At 45.6% G+C, this 13489-nt stretch overlaps 1 protein-coding gene across 1 annotated transcript; it reads right to left on the bottom strand.

Moving 5' to 3' along the window:
• Positions 1–1394: 1394 nt before the first annotated feature.
• On the bottom strand, positions 1395–13341 carry LOC119398625 (cytochrome P450 3A6). Its single transcript, XM_037665458.2, has 4 exons — positions 13188–13341; positions 8880–9088; positions 2144–2761; positions 1395–2082 (listed from the first exon to the last, which is right to left on the bottom strand). The coding sequence occupies exons 1-4, from the start codon at positions 13339–13341 to the stop codon at positions 1582–1584; spliced, it is 1482 nt and encodes a 493-aa protein (XP_037521386.2). The 3' UTR covers positions 1395–1581.
• Positions 13342–13489: the final 148 nt, after the last annotated feature.

Genomic DNA, 13489 nt, shown 5'->3' with positions numbered 1-13489 from the left:
GTCATAAGTGTTCCGCTTTGCGTGAGTGAAGACGAAGGTCGACGAAAGGTCTATATTTGTGAGGGCGAGTGGCAGTGTGTTTCACTAATGCTCACGCAGAAGCGACGTTGTCTTTCTGTATGCTGCAGCTGTACCAGCCAAATAATGTGGACCTAGAGAATTCAGAAAAAATATTATTTATTCTATTGTTTGTTTATTTATTTGGTAATGTTTTTATTAATTCACTTATCTATTTGGCAGTACCTAAAGGGACCCTCGTGGGACATTGTGTAAGGGGACAGTACATCAAGTATATAATAGAGAAATATACAATAACACCTTAACAATGTAAAACATTAGTTAGTGCAGAAGATGCAACTGAACCCACGAACGTCAAATATGTCAGACTAGCAAGGTATAGTGTCTGAAGGAATTGTACAAACATAATATAAAAACAACTAATGAAACAGCAACAGTACAGCAGAAAACGAAAAAAAAATCACGAAAGATTGTTTTCCCCGAATAAATGCACACAAAGAAGGAAAAATAAAATAGGTTGCAAAGTCCAAAGTAAAAACCTTATCAACAATTGTACGACATGCACGGAAGAATGTGTATAATGTCATATATCAGATTTTAGTGCATAGATATATTTTTCAGAATTGTCCAAGAACTTTGCGTGACCTCGCTCTGAGGCAAGGTTATCTATGTGGACATTCCACTAACAGCTCCTGGAAGAGCCGATGGGTTGAAATTGTCAGTTTCACCGTAATTCCGTGATAAGCTAAAGTTGTGTGGTCTGCGCAAAGTTGAAAAAGCTGGACTAAAGCAAACAGATGGCATCATGCTGCTGTGAAAGAGTTTCTGGAACAGTGATGTAACAGGTATGTCACGACGACATTTTAGTGGCTCGAAAGCAACTCGAATGTAACTCTAACTACCGTATACTTAAAAATGGACATTGGAACGGAGATGCGCTGCAAGAATTATGATTCGTATTCGAACGACGTAACTTTGTTGCGTAATAGCTGTACTTGTCCATGTACCGCCTGATATATATAATAGCACTATTTTTAGTCTTACATAAGGGACCTGCGAATATGAGTTTGCTAACATCGAAATGCGCCCAGCAAGGGTTTCTCATATTCGGAGATATCGCCTTCGCTCCAGCAAGAAGCCAGTTGGCGCACGATCTTGAGAAATCCTGCATTGCATAAGTAAGAAGGCGTGCACTGCAATTAAGCTTTTATTTTGCGTGATCTGTGTTTATGGTCTCGTTCACATTGTTCTATATAAGCAAAATATGAAAATTTGGAGATGTAGCAGTGGTGCAGGTGATGTGAAGCGGAAATGCTCTCGTGAAAGTGCGAGATATTAATAAATTAGCCACAACAGCACGCGCAAGCGTGTGGAGGATGGAAAAAGTTTTATTTGACGTATCATCGCGAAATGAATCAGTCAAGGGACGAGGCTCAAGGCACGAGGCAAAGGTATAAGAAACACCTTGCGAATAACTGGTCATAATGCAATGAATTAAAGAACAGGCTGTGTAAACAATAGTAGAAGGGGCATTTATACCACAGGTGAGTGCTCTCGGGTCTGCTATATATTGGTCCTCGTCACCTTAAGTTTTATGGCCACTGCGGGATTCAGAACAATGTTGTGCACGCATACAGGTAGCGGGTCCGCCAAATCCTCAGCGAGGGAAATATCGAAATTTCGCACTATCCTATAAAGCGCTGTTTTCAACGTGACCATCGCTAGCCTATGCGCGACACACGTCCTGGGGCCGAGGCCAAATGGATAGTAAGAAGATGCCACGTTGTCGCGGTGCTCAGGCGAGAAGCGTTCCGGTAGGAATCGGTCCGGTTCAGGCCAGATATCCGCGTTCCTGTGAATGTGCCACGGTGGCGCAAAAATGCTCGTTCCTGCTGGTATGAATTGGCCCAGGATGGTCGTGTCCTCCATGCATTCGCGCATGACGTTGATCGGAATTGTTGGGTACAAGCGCAGACCCTCTCGTACAACCATGTCGAGGCGTTGGAGCTGCATGACGTCGTCTTCATCGAGCTCCTTGTTCACTGCGTCTGCATTCGAGGACGTCTGCGACACATCTGCTCGGTGGTCCATATAAATCATGCAACGCTTCGTGCACCGAGCTCACTGCTTCGCTCGCCACATCGTTTACGGTATGTGGGGGTGACAAGCCGGGAACGTTGTCGCAAGGTTGCCATCCCTTGCGTTCAAGGTTTTGCTTCCCATCGAAAGTGGTGGCGGTACGCTCAGTTTCCGAAAAAGCTTGACGATCGGAGTCTTCCTTATGATGGAGGGCACTCACAAGTTCAGCTCGTATTTTTAGCTGTTCTTCCGGGTGCTTGGCGAGAAGATACAGCAGGAAAGCGAGGGAAGCAGATGTTGTGTCGTAGCCAGCTAGAATAAGTATCGCTAAGTTACATACTAAGGTGTGGTCATCAATGCAACGCACGTTAGCTCTAGCTGTGGGCAAAATATTTCCGACGCCTTCTTGAGCATCGATGACGTGCTGCAGCACATCCTCTCTTCGCGCTTCCTCGCCACTTCTACGTTTGTTTAGAGTGATCAATGCGTCATCCATTATTTTCTGCACCGCTTTGGAGAACGACGTGAAGGGATAAAGGAGCTGAAGAATACTGTAGAGACCGGGGTAGGCAAACGCACTCTCTACCAAGGCGTCGTCGACTTCTCGGAATATAACTTCGAATGATTTGAGCGTTGCGTCATCGCTGTTCGCCTGGCAGTCTACCTGTAACGAAAGAGACGACACTTCCATTTACGTTGCACAATGAATGAAGCTATTTACGTGGCATAATTAGGCCATGAGCAGCCAACATGCAAAATTTTGCTGTTCAGTGCAAATCTATCTACTTCCTTTTGGTGGCGCAGTAGCTTTCTACAGGGGTGCTATGCAGGATGGCCCGAGCTTCTCGGGCACACAAGTTTGCTCCGAGCCCACCCTACGGCGGTCATGATAGGAAGACAGTGCGGAACGCGCGATAGCAGCGTTGACAAAAACGGCTACAAGAACGAGCGTGGCTTCCCAAACGCATTTGCGGTATTTGCGGCGGTTCTAACAGGAACACCGCGTGCGAAAACGCGTCAACGCCACCACTCAGTCATCATTTCAACAGTGCAGCCACGTCAGCGCGATTGTCACGCTATCTCTTTGCCAACTGAACATGGCGCCTCCCATAGGCGTGTTCGTGGGCGTGTGTCGCCTTTCGGGCGAGTTCTTTCGTTCCACCTGCAGCCTGGAAATTTCCACTCTCGAAGGCAACAAGGGCTCACACGCAACACTCTCGTGCAGCTTGTTTCCATTCTCTCGAATATTACAGATAAATAAATATACACGTTACTGCAGCTTACATTACACGACTGCAAATTTTTCTGCAAACGAATCGGTAGAAGCAATGCATCCACAAACATGCCACCAGGGGCGATTGCTTCACAGCTTTGGTAAAGGCTTTGAGTGGTACGTCGTGAGCGCGGTGAAATTGAATGCGAGACATCGTCGCGACGTGATGATATAACCTTTAGTTCTTCGTGCGTGTATGCATAGTCTGTGCAAATACGCTCATAGAGGAATCGTGCCGCTTGCTGGCGTTGTGGCGTGAGCAGTGCTCCTCGGCAAGTGCAAACGCGGTGGGCGGACCCGATCTTCGCCGCGGGCGTCTGTCAGTCAAACTGGCTGACGCGTGAACTCGGGCACAATCTCGTTGATTCTGAAAAGGCCCCAGTTCCACTCGTGACTGTCATCGTGCCGGTGTGCCTGTCAAGCGGTTCATGTGATGGACGCTAAGCAGAGCTTCTTTGCATACGGAATAATTTGATCAGCCTACACTGCTCGTGCAAGGCTGGAGCCAATGTACAGGAGCTTGTGATCACCTAGCTTCCTTGAGCTTTTTACGTGGCTCGTTTACTCAGTCTGCTTCGGAGTGAAGATCACGTCCGTTCGGTCTCAGTTTTGATGGTAATAATTAGATAGGTCTTCATGAAAATGATAAAGCTGTGTCTTAATTGGCAGTGTTCTAATCAACACAGCAATAATTACTCGAGTTTATTTGACAAGGCTTTAATAAGTATGAAACTAATTAACATAATACTAATTAGCACGATCGTAGTTAGCGTGGTGAGTGAGCAAAGTCATACTTAGCTCGATTTTAGTTAGCGCACCACTAATTAACGTCGCGTTAATTAACATGGTCCTAATTAGCTCGGTCATAACTAAAGTGATATTGAATAGTCCTGTCTTCATTGTTAATATCTTAATTACCACGACATCAAGTACCCAGGTTTAATTCGCAAGGTCCTGAACAGTATGGAGGTAATTAGCGTAATCCTAATTAGCACTATCCTCATTAACACGATCTCCGTGAGTAAGGCCTTGATTATTTTGGTTTTAATTACACACTTCTGATTAGCGTTATGTTAATCAGTACTACCTTAAAGTTATACATTTACACGCCTTCATTAGCATGGTCTTAGTAAGACGTGGCTTAATTAGCTCGGCCTTAGCATGATTCGGTTTACTCAGCTTGGTCATAGCATGCCCTCACTTAGCCAGGAATACGGCCCAGCCAGTTAGCAAATCAGCCGGGCGCACGTGCTCGGGGAGTGAGCAGACAATGAAGAAGAGGAGGAAGAGGGTGCGTGCCAGCCGGGCAACGCGCTAAAATAAACAGGCCACCAGGGTGATTATACACGTGGCCTCGGCGATTAGCTCCAGCCGCGGTGTTGTAAGGCGCTTGCTCGGAACTAATCTCAGAGGCCACGGTGCTGATTAATCTAAAGGACACTTAGTGCAGACATTAAACACTTGAAAATGAATACAAACGGCCCGCGCACACATAAAAGTATAGTTAGTAGAACTTTCTGCCACTTTTCTTGCGTTGGTGCGGTTCTAAACTCAGTGGAACGACAAAAAATTAAAGAAGGTACCTCTAGTTCGAAGACACAACCTAACCTTTTAGACCGCCCTTGGCGCGACGCCGCGTTCCATTGTAACCAATGGAACGGAGAGCGCGCTGAGGGATAGATTTCACCTTCTCGTACTATTAGCTCGTTCAAATGGGGGTGTCGCCAGAGCTCGGAAAGATCCCGAGTTCTGCCAAACTCGGGCCATCCTGCATAGCACCCAAGGACAGCACAATTTAAAAGACTGCAGTCGCTCACATTTGTCACAAACTAAGTTTTTATTAAGCGCTGTTTTCACCACCCCTGCACAAGGGACACTTTGGAAACGCAGTGTAAGTAATCACCGTAAATATTTCTGCAATATCCTTAGTAAACGAGTTACCGCATTACGTATTAATGTTCCGTGAACATTATCTCACTAATATATTTTAGGTAAACGTTAGTTCATATGAAACGCGTTTAAGGAGGACTGGAAATCGAGAGGTACGGAGATGGCCAATTTTCGATAATTTTAAAGAAGAAAATTAAGAGATAATTGTATTGATGTTTTTCAAATCATACTCGGCGAATACTGAGAAATTCGAAGAAACTAATTGGGGTATCATAGGCCTTAATGAGGATAGCAAAGCTGGGCAACATACACTAGGCTCATTAATGGGCACGTCATATGTTACACAGGGTTCCCCGAGGAGCGAGAGTATGACATCAATAGAAAGCATCAATACATGTTGCCACTGCGCAATGGCTAACAACTCATAGTGCGGTACCGCTTCTGATGGCGGAAACCTTGTTTCAGGCAGATGTTGCCAGAGCCTCCAAGTCTTTCGCGTTACGAAAATTTTATTGTTAGAAAAAATTTATTCTTGTATATCTGCAGATATTGAACAGAAGTCCCGTGTTTTTCGCTCCGACTTGCGGCTTCGGGCCCCTCAGCAAATGAAAAAGCACACGAGTGCTGAACTGAACGCGCTTACTGGCTGATTGCGTTGCATGATACGGGCCTTCGTGGTGAATAACGGGTATCGAATAATAAAACTCACATTTTACAGTAACACATTCGGTATCTCATTAAAGCTGTGAACGTCGTTTGCACGAGGAACCGGAGCTCGGCCCCAATCGAAGCGGCGCTTCAGTGCCGCTTCGATTGTGAGGGCCCGCAGCCTCGAGTGGCCGTTGCTACGGGTCGTCTACTTTGCTACGCGGTGAACCGCAAGACAAATCTTACCAAGTTACGCTGTTTGGCTGCGCATTTGATACTTTTTAACAGCTTCTTGGCGAGACGCAAAGTTTTTTAGCAACGTTCATCTGATTTGTAGCACAACGGTAGTGTCAGTGGCCGCTAGACAAGACTAGTAACATTTCACACAATTCAACTTAATATTACCATAGCTTCAAATTCACCCTCCAAGCGTATTTTACAGCGAAAGCTGTTATTATATCACAACAAGGGCCGTTTTTGACGCCGTAGTTGTCCACCGCCGCCACCGGTGTCCGAAACCGCTATCGCACGAAATAGGAAAACGAAATAAGAGAAAAATTCCAGGATGGAATGGAGGTCGAATCTGGGACGTCTTCATTGGAGCCCAGTATTCTACCTCAAAGCCTAGCCGGTGCTTGAAAATGCTTCGCAAAAAGACCTTATACAGGCTTCATGTCAGGAGTGATCCCAATTAACATATGTAATGTAGCGTGGTAGAAGAGTAAATATAATAGGCGCCGCACAACGAGAATTCTTTAACCAGGCGTCACACAATGCGAATCGCGCAACGAGTGGGTTCTTTAATGCTTCCAACCTATTACTAAGGGCACTGCCATATTTCTTCATCGTCATCAGCCACAGCATCAACGAAGTGCACATAATGCCTACATGTGTTTAGCAGGTACCATGGTTCTCCGCTGAATGACGAAAAACGGCATAGTGCCTGCTTCTCGACTTCACAAACATTACGATTTATAGCATAGTTGGTTCCTCGCAAGTGCACTTCTATTGATTGGCAAGGAAGTCCAGAAGGCCCCTATGATCCATTTCCTCAGGATCTTGATACAGTTCTTTCCCTCTCTCTCTTTCTCACGTTAACGTATGTTATAAAGCGTTGTGGGAGAGTGAAATAACGACCGGGCGTCACACAATGTGAATTACGGAACTAGTGCGTAGTTTAAAGCTTGCAACCCATCACAAAGGGCTCAGCCATAATTCATCGTCATTAACCGTCGCATCAACAAAGGGCACGTAATACCTTACAGATGGTACCTCGCTTCTTCGGAGAATGACGAATAATGTCGTGGTGGGTGCTTCACAACTTCACAAAAAATTACCATTTGTGGCGTAGTGGGTACGTTGCCAGTGTACTTGCCCCACGAGAGTTTATAACGGGCTCTAGAAAAGCCGCTCTTCCAGCTTTCGCTTTTACTGTGCTGCGCTTTCCACGCAGGCCTGGCATCTCTTTTACAGCAGTGCTGTTAAGATCGAGGATTGTCGTGCGTCGTAGAAAGAAAATTATCATCATCATCATGAAGCAGCACCCGCTGAGTCACCGCCCAATCTGTACAGATGGTTAACAACAGATCTGAAACGGGCGTCCACTAATAGCCATGTACAGTATAGTATAGTATAGTAAGGGGACGGAGGAGAGAGGGGACAGTGTGAAAGCCTAGCCAAGCCAGTACTAACTAGGTGCCCACAGCTCTGCGGTGACGCAGTCTTGAAAGACTTAGTGCAAGCTGCGCAAATTTTTTCGTCGCCGTCCGTCGTTATGTTCTGTACAGAGTGCAAATCAATAACATCACTCCACGCGTCTTACGATCTATGTGCGAGTGAATGCGTGCGATCGCTACCGACGAACGGGGCTCAAGCAGAGATGAAACATGCCGACCATCTCCGTCGCGCAAAAGGCCATGTATATAAAAGCAGGGGGAGGGGGGTGGGGGTGGACGCATGCCTCTTGCAGGAAATGCGTGCTATGACCGGCCGGGCATGGTCGCTAGAGCGTTTCATACGGTTTCAGCAGACTTTTCATACCTGTGTACGTGTTCTGCTCTCATCAAAAGGTTTGCGCTGAAACGATCGACATAACGAAAGTCACATCGTCCACTGCAGCGGCCTGGTTTCATCAATGAATGAGCCTTGCTTTGTATAACTTTCCAAAATGTGGCAATAAATGCTTCGCCTTTGCAGCTAAATTGCGACTCTTAAGGAACAGGAATAATTAAACGTTATTTTACGCAGAATGGTAGGAAATCACCTTAACGCTAGTTAGGGATTGTTACTCTTTTATGTTTTTGATAAACCAGGTATGCTTTAGCACATTTTTACAGCAAAAAATGTGCAACGGTACGTGGCAAAGCAGCACAAAATCGATTTCTTAAAGGAAAACAGAAAGTCCGAAGCCGATATCCACCGGATTTGATTTTTCCTTTAAATGGAATAAAGCAAGAAATTCCCTAATTTTATCTTTTATGGGCAATTTACCATGATTTTAATTTTGTTCGATATTCTTTCCACAAAAAAGAGCAATGAAATGATCATGAGGCACTGTTTCATTTATTCACGGTTGGGAAAATTGTTGCGAACATGAAATGTACAAATTTTTTCCCTAAGTGCGCTGAAATTCAGAAAGTGAGAAATTGGTGGAAAGTTTTCTCGGCGGCCAAAAAGTGTAATTTTCTAGCAATACAACGTCTGTTCTCACGAAACTAAGTTCGTAGTTTCAAACGTGCATCTAAAGTAAGTTGCATCAAAGTCGTCAAAGGGGACCAGGACCAACTGTTCTTTCTTATCTGGACTCGCCCGATTGCCAGTCACAACAACGGGCGATCACGCTTGCAGCTATTATTACACTATGCGTTGTTCGTTTTCGTGGGCACAGTGTCGCCCAGTAAAGAACCCACAACCGATTTCAGTGCTGTGGTCTTTATTACATTCGCGATTGTAGATGTAGTCAGTAACCCACCTGTCGTCCAAGCACAGTCCTTGTCAACGTTTCCAATACCATACAACGAGCGGCTTCATGGGCGTCAATGACGTCACCAAAACGTCCAGCATCGTCAAATTTCTGGACAAGGCGCGTCACAGTGCCGTCGATACTGCGACAGAGCGTCTTCACTTTTCCAGCTGTGAAGCAGGCGTTGAACACTGAGCGTACTTTTCTCCACTTCTCTCCTGCAGCATGGCGAAGGACATTCTTTCAATGCACCACAAGTAGTCGTTGTTTATAGCCGCGTTTCAATTTCATGCGCGAAACAACACTGCGGAGTAGGATTCCTTGGTGAAGTGTCGTAGGATATGATGAATGCGAAGCATGTTTGCACTATTCGAGCGCCCAGCATATAAAGATAACCGGCAACAATATCACTACAACCTAGGAAAGCCCAACCAAGGCTTCTCGCTGTTTCTATGGGAAGCCTCTCGACCTCCCCATCGAAACAGCGAAAAGCACTAAACTTCTTGCTCACGTACTTTGAACATATTGGTCTTCTCAGCACAGTTTTATCCTTTAATCAAGAAAGTGTGTGTAGTGCCCCTAACTGTTCCTTTCTTCTTTTGTTTAATTATTTTTCACATTTTACCTTAGTGTCGAGACTGTTCACTGAAGGCTTAGGGCAGCTATTACAAGACTAGCATCTTGTTTTGTTTCTTTACATATATTTCAGCGTACATCCTGCTAGTGCCTTTTTGTTCTCCACCCCTCTCCCTGCAGAATATCAAGTAGGCGAATAAAAGCTAACTAATCATCCTGCTTTTCTATGAAGAGCTTTCTCTCTCCCTACGAGACAACTGAAATATGAAATAGTTCTAATATAAAAAAAACAATAAAATAGCTAGGATCGGCACTGCACCATCCTTCTGTCGCTGGCTGCTTTATTGAAAAGAAAGTCCTGGAGGTCCGGCAGACATGCAGTCCAAGAAATGAAGGAGCACACTTACGAAAATCGCACATTTTTCCTGGTTTACGTGTCGGCCATGACACGGCCTTTGTGAGAATACATATACATATATGGAATAGAGGTATCACGAATCCTTCTCGGAAGCGTTGTTACTGAAAGTTTTCCTCGAGGACGAGCCTTCGTCAGAGTAATGCGCAAACGATTCATAAATAGCTTGAAGCCACTTTTCAAGAAACAGGACAATAGTATCTGCGTTTAATAGAACTGCAATGCGCATCAAAAATTACTCTCGGTATCACGTGTTTCAAGAAAATAAAAGAGTATACGAATACAGATGGCACAAGATAAAGCTCAAGGCTCCCAAAAACGCGATGGGGTGTACCATGATTATGGGTAGTTGTAAGACGACATAATAACAGGTGAAATGAGAGCGCACGACAGCATAAGTAGAATCACAGTAGAGACGTAGACTCGTAGCACATTTCAATTCTACGTTTCGGCCGTGGGACCCGCCTTCTTCTAGGCATACATAACATCAAAAATCGCGCACTTATGTACAGGCTTCCAAAGCAATGTCCAAAGGCGCCAATGCTCTTATCGCAACTGGGGGCATCCACGGACATAACACTGCCGCCGTACACTTCCGCGCACGCGCAAGCTCTCGTATTGCATCTGTGGTACGTCACAATGTAACTATTGCTGACTAGCAGCGCTCGGTCCGAATGACGAGCGCATCCGCGCACGTGTCCTTGCCGCCACCGCTGACAAATACGGCGAAAACCGTCTTCGTGGGCAGCGTTTGCCCCCGGTAAAGCATAGCTCAGCCGTGCGAGCGTCGCACCCAAACTTCAGCTTGGGTTCCCTGTGCCAAAGATCGCGGGCCCCCAAACACGTGTTCTTGTATAATGAACAAGGCAATTCTATATCAGCACAAAGAAGTTTCTTACTGATCAAAAAGACAGCACCGTGTGATATCGCCATGTGTCAGTCATTGGCCACTTAAGTAAGGTGTCTTAACGAAAGGGGAGACATGTACACATAGCGGCATCGATACAAATAGCATAAGCGTTTTCTTACAAATTCCAGTAATCACAGTCGGTTCGTGAAAAGTATGCGTTCAAGACAACAAAACTAAAAAAAAAAGTAAGTATTAACCGTGAAATCGCTGAAACAGCGATCGTAACAATAACGGAAACACAGCGGAGACATTGAGCAGGATTACAAAACCTCGATTTTTAATGTTCTGCTATCTCAGTTGAATGCACTCTCGGAAGACAAATGCCACTGTCATAATACTGGGTTGTGATAAAGACGCAGGCTAGCATACACTTGTTGTTACTGTAGAGCAAGATAAATTACGTGGAAGGAAGACACGTCGATATGCCTGCATCCACATTGATACCATCCGCTAGATTGTTGAACTTGAATATCAGGTATGATTCCTGGAGGTCGCGGTCATGATTTGAGCGAAAACCAGATTCAGGAATTGTTGCTTTCATTTGGCCAAACGAATGGGCTGGCATGCGAACATGTCGTAATAACGGTAGATGAGAGAAATTATTTATATGCTACCAGTGGTTATTAAAGCGTATTCTGAATGGAGTTTCCGTTTGACCAATATATTAGATTGAACAGGCACCGCATTCCAACATGTACTCGACATTGAAGGTGTCGCAGTCAAACGTGCCAGGAATATTTATGCTAAAGTCGGACGACGTGCTTCCGGCGTTCTCTGTGGTTTGCATGTGCAAACAAACTTTGCACCGTGGTTTGTTGCAAGGAGCGCAGCCAATATCTTTACGGGCACCAATTTTCGATGACACTAACATGTGGCGAAGGTGCTTTTACCTTCGGTAAACAACACGAGGTGGCCCAGCAAAAGTTTTTTTAAGATGATCACCTTGTGTTAGTATGTTGTGGTGCCGTTTTAATATAGCAGGAACCTTTGGAGATGATGATGAATATAGTAGAATAACATTACTTTGGGTAGAACAATCGTTCCCTTCACTGCCTTTATTAATGTCAACGCGGTTAAGCTGATCAGCTCGGGCTATGGCGTCGTCAATCATTTTTTCTGGGTATTTACTTTTAGCAGGGGAACGTTTGAGCCTCTAACAATTTTCAATGAAATCTGTACGGTCAGAACATCAACGTTTAAAACGGTGAGCCTGCTTATAAGGAATTCCTGTTTGGCAATGTCGGGGGTGGCCGCTCTGCAAATGCAGAAGTTGATGTAGGTCAGTGAGCTTGCGGAACAGCTTTGTGGCAAGTTGCCCTTCGGAAATAGGGACTGTTACGTCGAGAAAATTTACAGAAGTACGCGCAAAACAGTGCGGGAACTTAATAGACGGGTGGAAGTTATTAAACTGCTGAATGAAACCAAGCAGGCATGCTTCGTCATGCGTCCAGGTCACAAGAATATAATCAATCAAGCGACTATAGTAGAGAGTTTGCAACGTGTTTTTACATAAAAATTTGCCTTCCAGAAGGCCCTTGAAAATATTGGCGTAGTTGGGGCCTTAGTACGTAGTGAATATACGTAGTGAATGTAGTTGAGATCTAAATTGTTTAATTGAAGGATAAGTGAATGTTGTTGAATTCGAAATTGTTTAATTGAAGTGCTTCTTTATCGATATGTTTATCAAAAGGGGAACTTTGGTATCGACATATTTGCACAGCGCTACGTGAACGAGGACGTATTCATACGCCCTCGTTCACGTAGCGCGCCCTTCTCTAAAGCGCGCCCTTCTCTAAGCGCGCCCTTCGCGCCATCTAGCTGGTAATGCAGCGAACACGCCGAACCGCCACCAAGATCGGCGTACCGCCAAGGGTAAATGGGGTACATAAATTGCTCGCCGTTAGTGTGTGGAGGGACGTACAGTTTATGGCCGAGCCATGTAACGCCGAGCGCTGCGGAGCGAGCGGTCGTCCGTTCGAATCCGCACTTCAGAAAGTATGTTTATGAATTATTATTCTTTTCGGCTGTATTATATATATATATATATATATATTGCCGCGCTCGAAATAGACAGAGAACGAAGACGATGTGCGCGCCAACAGTCTCGTGAAAAGGGACACAGACCAAAGAAGACGACGTGCTTTTGTTCATGCCTTTGCTCTTGGCTGCTGCATAAAAACACGCCGTCGGTTCTCGGACTCAACGTCTCGGTGGTCTGCTTACGTTGAACCGCGACACTGGTGGAGGTGCTGGACTGCAAGCCTGCCGATGCTCTACACCCCATCTGGGAGCCGTTCATCAAGTCCCGACACGCAGTCACCTGTTACGACACCAGTGCACCGCTTCAGTCGGCGGTTGCTAGGCCTCTCCCCTGAGCTGACCTCCTTGGACGAACATTCTACCAAGCATTTCTTACCTCTGCCAATGGCCTCCGCCAGCCAGCCACAGGTGGTCCAAGGGATACAAGCAGCCCCGTTTGCAATCCAGCCCAGGTAACGCTTCTTCAGCCACTTGTACCCAATCGCTTCAGTGGTGCGCCACATGAAGATGTTGAAAATTGGCTTGAACATTACAAACGCGTTGCCGACATCAACCAGTGGGATGACCAGCAGAAGCTCGCCCGCACGTACTTCACCCTCGATGACAGCGCTCACCCGTGGCTTGAAATCGAACGAACGCCGCTATTATCGAGCATGGGATGAGTTTCGTCAGCAGCTG

The sequence above is a fragment of the Rhipicephalus sanguineus genome, chromosome 7 (genome assembly GCF_013339695.2).
Source record: "Rhipicephalus sanguineus isolate Rsan-2018 chromosome 7, BIME_Rsan_1.4, whole genome shotgun sequence".
Taxonomy (NCBI): Eukaryota; Metazoa; Arthropoda; class Arachnida; order Ixodida; family Ixodidae; genus Rhipicephalus; species Rhipicephalus sanguineus.
This window is presented reverse-complemented; position numbering and strand designations above follow the sequence as displayed.